This window comes from Protopterus annectens, chromosome 9.part0 (genome assembly GCF_019279795.1).
Source record: "Protopterus annectens isolate FY-2018-M chromosome 9.part0, PAN1.0, whole genome shotgun sequence".
In the NCBI taxonomy this organism is placed as follows: Eukaryota; Metazoa; Chordata; order Ceratodontiformes; family Protopteridae; genus Protopterus; species Protopterus annectens.
The window spans coordinates 265,564,994-265,580,958 of record NC_056743.1 but is presented as its reverse complement, the minus strand read 5'-3'; the positions used below and the strand labels follow the sequence as shown (position 1 = coordinate 265,580,958).

The following is a 15,965-nucleotide window of genomic DNA, read 5'->3' as shown; positions in this document are numbered from 1 at the left end:
TTGAGATACCATTGCAGCTTCCTCATATGCAGTTTGGCATTGGGAAGCACCAGAATACAAGATGCCATGAACCCTAATGCTTGAAGGACTGTCCTTGCAGTCAGCACGGACTGATGAGATAGTTGATGGAAGTAAAGGGATAGACTTTTGTTTGTCCGGGGTTAAAAAGGCCATCTGGGCTGCTGTATTCAGTCTCACACCCAGAAAGCACATGTCTTGAGAGGGTACTAGACTGGACTTTATTTCGTTCACAGAATACCCTAGGCATCTTAGCACTGCTATAACATATTCCAGATGCTGTAGAAGGTCTTCCTTTTCTTGAGCCAGAATCAGGCAGTCGTCCAAGTAAGGATAGATTTGAATTCCTTTTAGCCTGAAGTAAGCTATCACTGGAGCCAGAACCTTTGTGAATACTCTGGGCAGTAGATAAGCCAAAGGGCAATGCAGAGAACTGATAATGAGAATTTCCAGCTCGAAACGCAGATACTTCCTGCAACTTAGTCTTATAGGCACATGAAGGTAAGCTTCCTTGAGATCTAAAGTTACCATCCAGTGATCTTTGCCCAGCAGAGGTAAAAGCTGTTGTAACGTCAACATCTTGAACTTGGGAATGTCCAGATAAGTGTTGAGGATAGATAAATCCAAAATTGGTCTCCACGTGTTCCCCTTCTTTGGTACTAGGAACAGGCGAGAATAAAATCCTAGGCCCCTTTCTGATACAGGGACTGGCTGAATGGCCCCTATTTGGAGTAACAGAGAAATTTGCTTGTGAGCCTCTTTCCTTAGTGGAGGAGGAGCGTCTGACATGCCTTTGAAAGGGGCAATGTATGGAAATAAAACCTGTAACCGTGGTGAATGATATCCAACACCCATCTGTCTTGAGTAATTAAATCCCAATTTTCTTTGAAAAGAGACAGTCTTCCTCCCAAAGGAGCTGCCAGGCGAGAATCTACTGGCAGCTGAAAAGGCAGGTCATTGGGTCTGTTTACGAAAGGACTGACCCCTGCCCTCACCAGAAGTCTGAGCAGGTGAACTCCTGTTCTAGGCCTAAAAGAACCTTGAGCTCTGCCCCTACCACGTCTAGACCTACCCCTAGACTGGGAATCATAAGCAGGATATGTCCATCCCTTAGTAGGCCAATTTCTACTAAACTTGGTGGCTGCACCTGCAAAAATCTTTAACAGTTTGCATAGACTTAGCTTTGTCCTCCATTTTCTTTAAAACTGCTTCCACAGGCGAACCAAACAACACATCAGACTGTAAAGGAGCATCCAAAATCCTTGTCTTAACATGCTCAGCTAAATTCTGATCCCTCAACCAGGCATGCCTGCGAAGAACAGAACTAGTGGCAGCCACCCTCGAGGAGGCCTGTACAGCATCAAAACCACATTGCAAAGAATGCTTACCCACTTGTTCAGACACATGAACTAAATCCAGCAACTCTTTACACTCAATACCTTCCGCCAAAGCATCCAACTTAGATTTCAGTTGTGAAAGGAGATAATTTTGATATTTTAGCATGTGAAACTGACAATTCAACGCCCTCATGGCTAAAGTGGAAGAAGTATACACTTTCTTTCCCCATCTATCCAAAGCCCTTGCCTCTTTATCAGTGGGAACAGGGTTTTTTAACCACAGAGGCCTTAACACCCTTTAGGTCCCTGAGAAACAGTTTCCGGGTCTGCCCTAGGACTCTTAAAAAGATACTTATGAGCTTCAGGCACCCTATAGTACCTATCAGGTTTAACAGGAGCAGGAGGCAAAGAATCAGGGTTCAGGAAAGCCTCTGCAAAACATCTTCCACCACATTCAACACAGGAGGTATAGCTAAGGGCCTATGCTGGGGTAAAAACAAGAATTCCCTAAGCCTTTTCCTGGAATCAGAGTAATCCTGGCCTTCCCATTTAAAGTGCTCCCTCATGGAATGCAGAGTCTCTGAAAATGAGAAATCCTCAGGAGGAGAAGCTGTAGGAGTGGAATCATCCACATCAGAATCAGAATAAGGAGGATACTCCTGCAAATCTTCCGCAGAAGACTCAGAAGCCTCTGAACACTGTTCAAAACTATCAAACTCAGGTTCCACCCTAGGCCTCTTATCAGGAGGGCATAGAACCTCTAATCATAGTAATCAAATCTTCTGCCATTTTAAGCATATGTTTCTTAGGCACAGAACCTGAAGTGCTAGGAGAAGCCCCCACTGAAGCTAAACTTGGCCTACCTCTCAAAGAAGTTTTGGAAACAGAAGGAGAGGCTCTAACTACCTTGGGAAGAGAGGGAAGAACAGTTACCTGAGAAGCCCCCTCAGCCTGGCCTACCTCCTGAGAAGGCACATCCTGTAACAGTAAAGTCTCTGCCTGAGACTCCAAAGAAACTCCTGGCAAAACCTCTGGCTCCACTGGGCCTTCTAAAGAACCGGCGTCCGGGACTGCCGGCTCATCAACCCTAGGCTCGCTGTTTTGTCCTTGCGCCTCTTGGGCGAAGCGGGCGTCGGAGCATCCGCCGGCATTTTATAATTACAACGCTTCCCAAACACTAACCTGGCACAGTCTAACCTTCTCTTAATAGTGCGTTTGTTAAACCTAGCACAAGAGCGGCATCCAACAACGTCGTGCTCAGGCCCTAAACAAGGTATACACAAGGTATGGTAATCCCTATGAGGTATCTGTTTCCCACAAGAAATACAGTTATTCACTTTTTCTGACATCCGGTTAAATACTGAGGCAAGAAAAACAAAATGTTCCCCACGGGTACTTAGCCAACTCTGATTCGGTCTGAAACTCCGACTTCAGAAAATTTCAGAACACCAACCTGCACTTTCAAAACTGCTTCTGCATCGGACCATGCGGCAAAAGACTGAGGATATGACGTCGGTCATGCGCATTAGTACCCTGACGTACTGACGTCAGTCTAATGCGCCCTGACCGACGTCAGCCATATACTCTGGTATTCGGGCCGACTGGACAGCGGACTACCCCCAATAGTTAGGACTGCAGCAATGTGGAATGAAGAACATCTGCTGACGCCTAAAAGTCGGTTCTTGCTGTGGAATGTTGAGATAGGGGCCTAACACTAGCCACAGATAAGTGTCGTGTTAGGAAGAGACAGTTACAGGACCATAACTCAGAAACTGGGTTTGACAGGGCAAGCCCTGTGGACAAGCTAAATTTTGAAAGATGTTTTTGCAAAAGTCAGCAATTAACCGATAAGCACCTGTTGTGTACGTGCAGAGAACTGTATAGTGTACGTGCAAAAAACAGCAGGCTGAGCTACTGAAAGTCAGACAAACCTTGTACTTAGATGCTTTGTCTCCTTGCTGCAAGTAATAAAGGTGCCTTGCTGAACCTTATGTGAATTGATCTTTGAATTTTCTTTGACACTGGCAATTTATTATTTGAAGCATAGATGGCAGAAGAAAAAAAAAAAAAAACTTTAGTCCCAAATCAAAACACTTTCCCATCCTGAAAGGCTAAATAGGATAGCATTCACAAAAATAAAATCAGCACTAGATGGCTTTGAGGAGGAGATAACTGCAGTCTAAAATGTGTGATAAAACAAGTCTCTCAGGTATTGTGTATAACTTAGACATTTTAGGGGCGAGTGGTTGACTGTCAGGCATACAAGCAGTTATGAAAACATCCCCTAGAGCTGATAAAACAGGAGAGAAAGCTACAAGCTGAGGAAAATTCAGTTGTAACAAGTCATAAAAATTCTATTGTGAGGTTGGGATTTAATCTGCTCCCACTGAAACAAACTGTTGCCGGCTATAGTTTCAGAAAAGAAAACTATACTGGAGGGAAATCTGAAGAAACACTTCTCAATCTGAGAAATACTGAACGCGCCAGTTCTTGCTGTTCTGACTGGGAATCAGTGACAGAATAGAAAGAAATCTTACCTTTACCATTATTAGTCAAGAAAATGAAAAATATTTAAGGCTAGAAGCAACTCCTTTAGTAATCTCAGTAAGTTCTCTGTCCATGACAGAGAGAATTAAAATTACACATGCTACACACTAGTGTTTTCCTGGGATACTCCCTGGAAAAAAACAGCCATACCAGGGGATCTAAGCCAGCAATCATTTAACTTGCCTAAACCGTAAACCTTGATCCACTACTTTCCTACAGACCAACAAGAGTGGCTCTCCCTTGCTCAATACAGGGATAACAGACAGCTGCAGATGATGTCGCCAACTCCAAGTCCTTAGTGGTTGTAGGTGGTGCTACACCACAGGGACTAAAACAATGGGAAGGGGTCCAACGAAATTGGTGAGCGAGGTGTTGACAGAGCTTACTGGACTGAAGAGTTGACTGGACCACAGACACACAAGAAATATACTTCTTGCACACAAGGGAAAGAATCAAGGACACAAATTCTGGTCAATAGTTCAGCTGGAAAAAAGCACCAGAAAACAGAAGCACAGCCTGCACAAGTCTGAGTAAAGTTACCATCCAAGACAAATTTTTGAGGCAAACATTTTTAAAGGCAAGCCACAATATCCTGGTCCAAACACAATTGCTCTACATAGCAAAAAAGGCTAGCTACCTGTTGGTGTGAACACCGGCTCTAAGCAACTGTCACTGATGAAGTGACACCACACCCAATGTGCAAATATGAAAAAATAAATAAATAAAACATAAAAGGGGTCATTGTGGCTGGATGGACAGATTTACATCCAAATTTTTTCAAACAAGCATCTTCAACTGAAGACATCCCATTACACTGAAAACAGTCCAAAGGTAAATAAATTCAAAGAAAAAGTATTTTCCTGAAGAGAAACTAACAGAAGTCATTACTCTGAAGGGCACTTATTTGCCCAGCCTTGAAGAAATGTTAGCTGTCAGCTCAAAGAAGCCCGCATATGGAGCAGACACTCAACAGCAATAGACACGGAGCTTTTTGGAACTCTGCTTTTTATATGGAGCTCTGCTACAGCTCCAGATAGTTCTAATGTATGGAAAGTACCCTCAAGCTTTGAAAGGTTGGCTGGTTGATCATACCCTTGTCAGGATATAACCCAAACAGCTCAGCTACTGCAATAGTAATCCAGTGTTGGAACATCTAGGACTTAGCATTCCGACCTCTTTGCCAAAAGACAAGCTCATGGGCTTCCCAAATATTAAGGAGCCAAGAGAAGCAGAACAGGAACTTTATTTCCACCACACCTCCCGACTATCAAGTCACTTATGGTGCCTCTGTCATACATCTGTTCTTTACAGGTCAAGAGTACAGCTGCAGCATGGCTGTCATCCAAGAAGCTGAGGATTTTTGTATGTCTTAACCCCCCCCCCCCAAGGTTGCAATGGTTGGGTATGCAGTGCAGCACTGAGCAGGTTTGCACCCCATTCTGTAAAACAAACTATCCCTCCACTCTGCCCCACTGATGGCAGATACCTCCCAATCAAACTCCTCTCTACCGTGACTGCATTCAGTGAAACTCCCAGAACACACATTACTAAGCACTTCCCCTGGGAGAGGGCAGACTAATCACCCTCCCCATCACCACCACTAGCTTCTCTAATGCCTGGGTCACAACACGTAGCCAGGTCATAGTGACTTCATGTATAAAGTCACAAAGCCAGTTGGGTGTACTCATCTTTGAAGGTTACCCAGACACAGAAGTCTTAAGCCCGGTCTTAAATTCTCTTAGCCGAGGTCTGCCTGCTTTATCCTGGTATCATGCCAGGTCTACAGTTTCAAGACAATCCATGTGCCTTCAGACTCCACTGCAACCAAGTACGTGCAACAAGGATTATCCATCTCCTTCCACCTCTAAAGCTGGTTAGCTTACCCTTGATTAAGTGGCAACAATCACTGCAGCTTCAAACTCACGTTCCAGCATCACACAAGTCAGACTGTTACAGTCCTCAAGTTATTTGGTAACAAAAGAGGAAGGTGTGGGATTCTGAGAACTGTGGAAATTAAAAAAGCCCAAGAAATCATAAATATTTTCAGAGTGTAAAACTGTCAGATTGGGACAAAATTCATATAGTAAGCCACCTTCAAAAAGTGCAGTGAGAAAGGGAACATAATACACCATACAGTGAACTACAAATAAAAAAACATGGTGCACAACTTCAAGAAATAAACAGGTCCATCACCATGGCAACAATGTGTCCATTAGCATGGTTACTGATTTAGATTTAAATTCATGTCAAGAAGTCTGTATATATTACTTGGGCAGGGGAGAGTGAGGACAAGCCACAATGACTGCCAGGTCACTTGTGTGGAATAAAAGCGATTCTAAACAACTGCAACCAAGAAAGGGTGCAACAGTGAGAACTTTTAAACTTCAGGTCATTTGCACCTAGTGGTGCAGGTCTCTAAGAAAAGCAGAATGCTCACACTACACTTGAAGTCGGTGGATACTCACCTACTGAATAGAAATAGACAAATTAAACAACTGACAAAAGAAAAAAAATGAACATGAAAAAAGATTAAAAAAATGCTAAGTCATTACCCAAATCTCACCCTTTTAAGGTGGCAAGGGTCAAACTGGCTACAGACTATCTGCTCAGTCAGTAGGTCATTGGTTCAACAAAATGCGATGCAGGAATAAACAGGAACATGCAGTAAAGGAGTTTTCAGCACCACAGAAAGTTGCCAAAAGATCCATTTATGACAATATTCATAACAGTGGGAAAGTTATCCAGAAACAAAATGTTTAGAAGCTCAGACTCCCACTTTCTTACCAACAGTGGAGAAACGAACAGCAATTGGGGTCCTTTTTCCAACATGTTCAAAAACTTTAGCCTTGCAGTATTTGGTGATATCATGCGTCACTTCAAAATAACCAAAGGCACCTAAAAGGAAAGAAAGAAATTTAACAGTTTAGCTCACAAACTATAAAGTAACCCAACTTTCATTTTTAATTTAAAACACCAAATTTCAACAGGGCAGCCAAAGTACAGATATCTGTGCCCAAAAGAAGTTTACATATACAGAGATAGTTTTAGAACTACAGTTAGTAGTACTGATTTGTTACATGTTGAAGCTGTTAAATAAATGAAATGTGGGTGTGTTAAAAGGGTACAATAATAAAGGTGGGTTGCAAAACACAGTTCAAAAAGCACATGGATTCTGCTTTGGGTGGAATAAATATCTAATAAGGTCCTGTGTTTCAGTCAATGAATCTCAGTGATGATCCAAGTAGTTACATCACAAGGAAAACACGGCTTGTACATGTGGCGTAGAAGGATGGAGCCCTGAATGCAACCAGATTTTGATTACCATACCCAACCATCGCTAAGCCGAGTTGACATGGTGAGGACTGACCAGGTATGCTCACACTCATACTAGGTGCCTTTATGTCACTGCTAGAGATCAGGGAACCAGCGCTTATGCTTGGAAGAATAGCAGTGGCAGGGCTGCTTGGAGGGCATCCCCCTTGCAGAAGGTTAGTGGACAGCCATAGCAGTCTGCCTACTGTAGAGCCCCTCCACAGCCCGTCTGCCTACCGTAGAGCCCCTCCACAGCCCGTCTGCCTACCGTAGAGCCCCTCCACAGCCCTTCAAGTGGGGAAAGGGCTGTAGCAAGAAATGTCAGTAGACCCTCACCCTCAGTGAAAGGTTAAGATGTTGGTAAAATAGAGCAAGGAAAAAAAAACAAGCAGAAAAATTCCACCGTGCAGACAAGTGCATACAAGTAATATTTACACATCTCCTGAAAAGGATAAAAAAATCCAAATTTTGAAAGAATGATGGTTGTCCTTAGATTCTCTTTTGCACCAGTTAATGCTGATGTAGCCATCCAGGGGAAGAAATTAGTAAAACCAAATATATACCAAATGGAATTTTATTTTACATTTGTTTAGAGGGGTAGTGGGCTGAACAGGAATTTCAGTTACACTGCAAAAATGAATTGTGTACTGAAATTAATTATGCACTGTGTGATGCTGACAATGGGGTATTTTATACTGCAAAAATGAATTTTGTGTACTGAAATTCCGGCATAAAAGGGCATTACACAGTACAACTAATGGCATAAAGGATTATCAGACAAATGATTTTGGCATCCAACAACTACAGTACATTCAACACCTTAACATATTGCTCACAGTAACACAAGGCTGTGAAGAGAAAACTACTAGTAATATGGGGAATCTGTCTTTGATACTACTCTTGAAAGCTGGTCAAATAATGTGAGTGCAACTTTAATGCAAACAAATGGCAAGAAAAATTAAGTTGGTACTGCTGAATGCGAAAGATGCCACTACCCATGTAATGATGCAGAGTTTAATAGCAATCATTCCCAGACATTGTACACATTGTCAAAAATAATTTGTGCAAAGACCAACAGTTACTGCACAGTGATTACAATTCCATAAAGGAAAAGACGGGAATGAAACTATGGTATAGAGAATTCAGAAATACGTAGCAAAAAAGTATTGGAGCAACATTGCCTTGTGTGTTGCAATTTTCAATAGTTAAAACAGAACACAGTCAGCTCTGCATCTTAAATGTTTGGTGCAAAAACATGATGCATATCTGGTCACATTTTCATTTGATGAAAATGAGCGACTACTGAAAATAGCATACCAGACAGCAGTGCTTCATATACAAGACATGAATGGCTTAAAAAAACAAGTGTTCTTCCGAACATGAAGATACACAGTTGGAAAGCAATACATACTGCTTTTAACCTATAAATGGCAACACCTATTAGAAATATCTAAAGCACTCAGCAAAGAAAGACACAAAACACCACACATACACCTACACCAAAAGCAAAACCTGTAAAGCAAGCAAACATTACCCAGAACTCGTTCATACTGGTGATTGCGCATCTGTGTGGGGTACAAGGGAGTCCCCTATGACAAGATGGTAGCAGTTAATTCCTCATCTTGAGCCAGGATCTGCCAGCTTACACATGCACTCAAGTCACTACACCATAGGTAGTAGTGGGATTCTATCATAGTCCATATGGGTGTTAATGACCAGAGACATACTTCCCTGTACTATATGGAGGGTTTACTATCAAAAGGATGAAAATCATGTCCACGAACGGGGACTTCCATGACAAATAATGTCGACTCATGAATATGAAGTGGGTTGTATGAGACGCAGCAACGCTGACAAATTGTCAACCTTAAGGTGGAACTCTCCCATTGACATACATGCTGCAACTCTGCCCGTGTAGGTCCTTCTAAATGGATGTACAAATGAATGTCAACAGCCGCTCCTACAATGGTAGATGAGGTGGCTGTCGAGCATGTTACTGTCGACCTTTTGATGGTAAACCTATGGACAGACCCATTATCTTTCAGACACACATACAGATCAGCTATCTGCCTTGAATTAAGCAGCATTTTACCCTCACCAAGGAAGATGCCACAGCACAAACAAGACAGGATAGACTTCAATAATTAGCTTAATTTCTGTTGTCTTTCCAGGGGGATTCAATATCTGTCAACACAGGAGGACATGGCTAGCGACTCTGCCACTATATAATAGAACAAACTCTCTAATTGGCTGGGCTACCCCTTATCCCAGAATGCACCACACCTGCTTCCCCAGATCTTGTTTGTTTGCTTTCATACCTACATCCAGACACAGAAACATCCAGACACAGAAACATCCAGACACAGAAACATAACAGCAACTGTAACAAACTAAAGTCCTTCAAGAGAAACTCAGTAGTTGCAACATCTCCTCTAAATCCAATGGGAAGGGGGAAGGAGGGTGGGTACGTATGAATGTAGGCGAGATGGATCCCATACATCCGAAGTTATGGTAAGTACATAGCTAAAAGATGTAATGGGATCCTATCTCGCCTACATTCATAACTGATGGGACAGCATCCCTAGCAACTAACTCCTAGGTGGCTCATTGGAAAACACTCTTGAGAACTGTAGAACCAAAAGAAGCTCTACCTCAAGAAGCCACATATATCTTGTAATGAGAAATGAAAGTGTGCGGGAAAAGTCCGGGTAGCGGCCGCACAGATATCTATCGATAATTTGGAGTGGAATGCTACAGAGGTAGCCATTGCCCTGGTAGAATGAGCCTTGACTGGAAAAGGTAGCTCTTTGCCGGACTGTGAATAAATGAAGGAGATGCAATCTTTAATCCATTTGGCTATGGTGGTTTTTGCCACCGGTTGACCCAACCTATTTTCTGCAAAGGACACAAACAGCTGATTGACTTTCGTGTCTGATTGGTCCTACTTAAATAAAAACGCAGTTGTCTATGAACATCCAACTGATGGAAAATATATTCTGCGTTATTGGAGAATTTGGGAAAAAACACAGGGAGCTCCAAGGATTGAATGCATAAGGGGGATGCTACCTTGGGTAAGAAAGGATTTAACTTGAGAGATACTCTGTCTGTGAAAAATCAAATAAGGAGGAGTAGAACAGAGAGCCGGCAGCTCTGAGACCCGCTTGGCAGAGATTATTGCCACCAAAAAGGCGGTTTTCCAAGATAGAAATTTTATATCACAAGTAAGGGGCGGGCAGTTAAGAAAGCTAGTACCATATTCAGGTCCCAAGGAGGCACAGGATGGGCTATTGGAGGCCGAAGGAGCCACGCTCCTTTAAGGAAAGATTTGTAAAGCCTGTTTGCCATTAAGGAAGGCTCAAAGGAGACATGAAAATTAGAGATAGCCGCCAATTGGACTTTGATTGTGGAAACTGAACAGCCCAAGTAAAACAAAGAAGCCAGGAATTGTAAAACCTGAGGTACTGGGGCGGTAAGGGGATCTATACCTCATTGCTGGGCCCAAAAGCAAACCTCTTCCACTTGCTGGAATACAGTTTAGTAGTGGAAGGTTTGTGAGAAGAGGACAAAATGTGGATGACGTCAGGAGAGAGAGTCATCTATGACTAAGGTTGGAAGTGGAGTAACCAGGCGGCCAACCTCAAGGACCTGAGGGATGGATGAGACTGTCCCGACTGATGAGTTAACAGGTCGGGCACCAGGTCCAGAAGCCATGGGCCCTCCACCGCATACCTCAGAAGAAGGGGAACCAAACCTGATGAGGCCAGTGTGGAGCAATCAGAATCATGTCGCTTCCTAGATAAATCGCCTTCTGTATCACCTTCGGGAGAAGGGGAACTGGAGGGAAGGCGTAAAGTAGACCGGATGGCCAACTGTAAGCCAGAGCGTCCCTGGGAATCTGCCCCTGAGAGGGAGTCAGAGTGAAAACTCCCTGAATTTCGCATTGTGAGGGCTGGCGAACAAGTCGCAACAAGGGAGGCCCCACTTTGCAAAAATGTTTGCATCCACCCTGTCGTTGAGAGACCACTCGTGGGGCAACATGAGGGTCCTGCTCAGCCCATCTGCAATCACATTGGATTTCCCCGGAATGTGCGTTGCCACTAGGAAATGCTGGGTAGAAATCGCCCAATGCCACACTCATGGCCTCTCGGCAAAGAGGGTAGGACCTGGTTCCACCTTGCTTGTTTATGTACCAGACTACCGACATGTTGTCGGATAGGATCGCAATAGTACCCAAGGGAAGAACATGATGAAGTGCTTGCAAGACCAGTAGCACTGCTCTCATTTCCAGGATATTGATATGCAAGTGCGTTTTGTGAGCCTGCCACATACCTTGGACAGACCTGTCCAGATAATGCCACTCCCCACTCTATCTGGGAGGTGTTCGTGGTCACCATGGCGACAGGAGGCTGAAGGGCAAAGGGTCGCCCCTGGTCCAGGTTGGACCGAAGCAGCCACCAACGTAAGTCCCGACAGCAAGTTTCTGTAATCTGGACCAAATGGTTCAAGGGGAGATCCTGAAAGGACCATTGAACCGACAGTAGCCATTGCAGCACCCGCATGTGAACCCTAAGGGGACTAGAAGAATAGTAGATGCCATCGTGCCCAATAACTGCAGAATCAGTCTGGCGTGAACTCGTGATCTGGGTAACAAGGTTTGAACCCGAGACTGCAGGACCTGAAACCTTTCTATAGGCAAGAATGCCCGCATTCTTCTTAACTAACTCTGCGCCTATAAAAGGCAATACGCTGAGACGGCTGCAGCACAGATTTTTCCCAATTGAACGTGATTCCTAGTGAATGACCCAAACTGACTGTGGTCATGAGCGCCCGAACTAATAGATGCTTGGTGGTGGCAGTAAGGAGCCAGTCTAGATAGGGAAACACTTGGAATCCTAGACTTCTCAAGTGAGCTGTCACTACTGCCGGGCACCTTGTGAACACCCTGGGGACTGTGGTGAGACCAAAGGGCAGAGCTCGGAACTGGAAATGACTGGTTCCCAGGCGGAAGCGCAAGTAACTCCTGGACTCTTGACTTATCAAGATGTGATAGTAAGCGTCCTTGAGATCTATGGAGCACATCCAGACATCCTTCTCCAGTAACGGGAGAATGGACTGAAGGGTGACCATTCAGAATTTGGATTTTTTTACAAATTGATTCAATGATTTGAAGTCCAGAATGGGCCTTAAGTCCCCTGTCTTTTTTGGCACCAAAAATAATCTTGAGTAAATCCCCGATCCGGTCGGCGGGGAAAGGCCCCCATGGCAGTCCAGGTCTTGCCCTCCAGCTTGCATCGAGCCAGTGTCTCCTTCACCTTGGATCCAAACAAGGAGGACCCATCAAAGGGGGCGTCGGTGAAGGAAGACTTAAAGGCCTCCGCAAAGGGACACAAGCGTAACCAGGCATGTATAAGAACCACGCCTGCTCCTGCTGCTCTACTCGCCCCTTCAGCCACATATGAGATGAGCCTCATGGACGAGTTGATCAAAGATAGGGTAGTCATATGGGCGCCAACTGTTTGGGCTAACGCCGCAGGAAGGTTACCCATAAGAGACTCACCTCTTTGAGGAGGTCTCTTTGGAGCCTGGTAAATGACAAAGACAATTCAGCAACCGCAGGGTAAAGGCCGCTGAAGAAAGGGTACGCTTCCCGTACCTATCCATGCTCCTGGAATCCTTATTAGGAGGGCGAATAGACGTTGAAGCCTCTGCCACGTCCTGAGTGGCAGATGCCACCACCATCGCATCAACTGCAACTCCTTTAGTCAAAAATTCCTTTTCAGGAGGGGCCGAGAGAAACTTGTTAGGCCTGGCAGGTACCGGTTCCACAGAGTCAGGGTGTTCCCACACCCTTCGAGAAACTAAATCTAGCAATTCATCGAAGGGTGGAGACTCAGGAGGCGGAAAGCTGGGCCCCAAAAGCCTCAAGGAAAACTGACTACTCTGCGGAAGGGGTTTTGGACTGCCAATCGCCTGTGTCTCAAGATCTCGAGGATATCTGAGAATGAGACTTCATCCGAGGACGATTTAGGGGACCCCTCCGCATCATTGAGGTCAGTATCTGATGTGATAAACTCATCCTGGGAGTCAATGTGCTTCCCTCTTGCACAATTTTTTCCTTGGAGGTTCATCTGAAGCGGAATCAGAAGGACCTCCCGGGAGAAGGGAACCCCCCAAGGGGGTATCCTCAGGCTCTGGGGCCCCGCTGTCATGGGGGCACCAGTTCAAGTCCAGGGACGGTGAGGTAGAGACTTGCTGAGCCTGCAAGGACATGGCCTCAAAAGCAGGACCTCCAGACTCTACGGAGGACACCGGCTGAGACCACGACAGTACCGGGAATCCCTGCAGCCGATGCTCCGAGGGGGGAGACTAGGCACCAAAGCTATCAGTTCCAAAGCATTCCCCTCTGCCCCGACCGAGGAAGACCCGGTACCGAACCCTGACGCTGAGGACAGGGTAGGAATGATGGTCGGAACAGAGAGGCTCCGAGGGAGTCTCTGTTCCGACTGGACAACTCCGCTCTACCATCACCGACTCCAACGGCTCCGAGGAGGTTGGAGGAGGAATCAGATGTGTCGAAGTGGGGACTGGCTCCGGAGCCAAGTGGGCTGGAGCAGAGACCATTTTTCAAAAACCGGGGACTGGAAAAGCCTCTGGATAACTCTGTCCAAATCTGAATCAGACAATCTGGAGGATTTAGAGGAAATAGATGGGGCCCGAGACTACTACTCTCTCGGCTCCGATAGTCCAGGGGACCGGCTCCGAAACAGCTCCAACACTATCGGCACCAGATCCGGAGCCGTATGTATAAAAGTATCGGCGCCAAAGGGGACTTCGGGGCCGAGGGGGGAAGAGTCTGAGCTGCACACCTCCAATGGCTCCGAGACCAAAGGAGCCGAAGCAGATGATTAGTCTCTCTATCCTCCAACCTGCGGCTCCAACACCAATGGAGCCGAGGAAAGAGGTATCTAGGCAGACCCTTTCACCCGAGGCTCCGAAGCCATTGGAGCAGAGGACTGGGACCTTTCTTTTTAGAAGCTGGAGAGGAGGGAGAAGCCAAAGCTTCCTCAAAGGAGGGCTTAATAAGGCCCTTAAGGATCAATTTATTTTTACATTCTTGAAGGACCCTAGAGGAAAAAGCATGACAAACACTACATGTTTCCTGCAGATGTTTCAGTCCCAAACAATATACACAAACAGCATGGCTATCAGTAATAGACATTTTGTAGTTGCACTTGGTGCACTTTTTAACACCAGACTTTTGATCCTTAGACATAGTATCACACCACTATCTTTTTACCACACAAAAACCAACAACCTTAAAGTAGGGCTCGAGCCCTTGACTCAAAAACGGGACTGGCCCGAGTTACAGAACACCAAACGGACAGAAGCCCTCTAACTAAAAACGGGCTTACCCGATAAGCAGGACGTACAGTAAGACTGATAACACAACTACAAAAACACAAAAACAAATCACCACATTAACTCACAAATAAGGGCAAAGGCCCTCTAACTTAAACGGGCCTTGCCCAGTAAATAAGTAAAATTTCAATCGCACTGAAAAAGGTTAACACACATAAAGCTGTTAAAACAGCTGTTTGTTAAATTAGTGAAGAAACCCCTAGGTCAAAAGACCAAAAAGTAACAATAAACCACTTAGCTCCAGCCAAGTCAAGACCACGTCCAGCTTGAAAAGCGGCAACGAGATCTGGGGAAGCAGGCGTGGTGCATTCTGGGATAAGGGGTAGTCCAGCCAATTAGAGACTTCGTTCTATTATATAGTGGCCGAGTCGGAGCAGATCCCATCAGTTATGAATGTAGGCGAGATAGGATCCTATTACATCTTACTTCATCCACCCCCCTTAGATCCTACTTTAGGCAATGTCAAATTGCAAACTATCCTACTTTAGGCAATGTCAAATTGCAAACTACTCAGCTAATAAAACACAAAGAAACCTAAAGCTGTTACTGCTCAATGCTAGCAACCTAAATAAGAACTACACACCTGTAAGCTTATCCATTTGAAGAATATAGACATCTATGCTGTTACAAAGAGACTGTTTAAATCTGCAGAAATTACTCCAGTACTGCAAGGCTTCAGTGCCTTCCAAACATTTAGACCATCAGCTGCACAGAAAGGGACAAAAGGTGGAGTCTCAATCTACATCAGCAGCAAGTAGAACTTTTAGATTGGTTACACAGGACAGTACCCTGGGATTTATCCACATGCATGTCACCATAGACAGACAAAAGTCCCATAACCTTCATAGCAAGCTATAGGTCACTCTCCATGTCCCTAGATTCCCATAGCCCATACCTAGGCTTATTGAACACACTTACCATTAAACCAAATATATTATTCATGGGAAATTAATAAAACCACAACAGGCACCCAAACAGGCAGAAGGTAATAACAAAACACGAGCCTGTAGGTGTAAGCAGCAGCAGGTTTAAATCAAACGCCACCCAATACAAAGAGTTTTCGTCCACCAGACTTCCTCAGATGTAAAATGAAAGAATGAAGGCTGTGCCTGCTTATATAACCCTCCCAAATCCAATTAGTAGTTTAAACAATTGTTTGACACCAATTAAATCCTGTAACTAAAATATTTGTGACAACCTATCAACTTGCCACAAATACAGATGAAAGTAGATAAAAACATGCACTTTTTTTAAAAAGAACTTTAAAATAAATATATAAATACTAAAACCATCACAATGTGTTGGACAGAAAAACTTGAATCAAAAACCAAC

The 15,965-nt window shown here is 44.6% G+C and overlaps 1 protein-coding gene across 1 annotated transcript in view; it reads right to left on the bottom strand.

Annotated features, from left to right (window-relative positions):
• Positions 1–15,965, bottom strand: part of CAT (catalase) — a gene marked incomplete in the record, with an annotated part of 486,757 nt that overhangs the window by 460,749 nt on the left and 10,043 nt on the right. Inside the window, 1 exon segment of the mRNA XM_044082850.1 lies at positions 6,687–6,797. Within this exon segment, the coding sequence (XP_043938785.1) occupies positions 6,687–6,797 (111 nt within the window).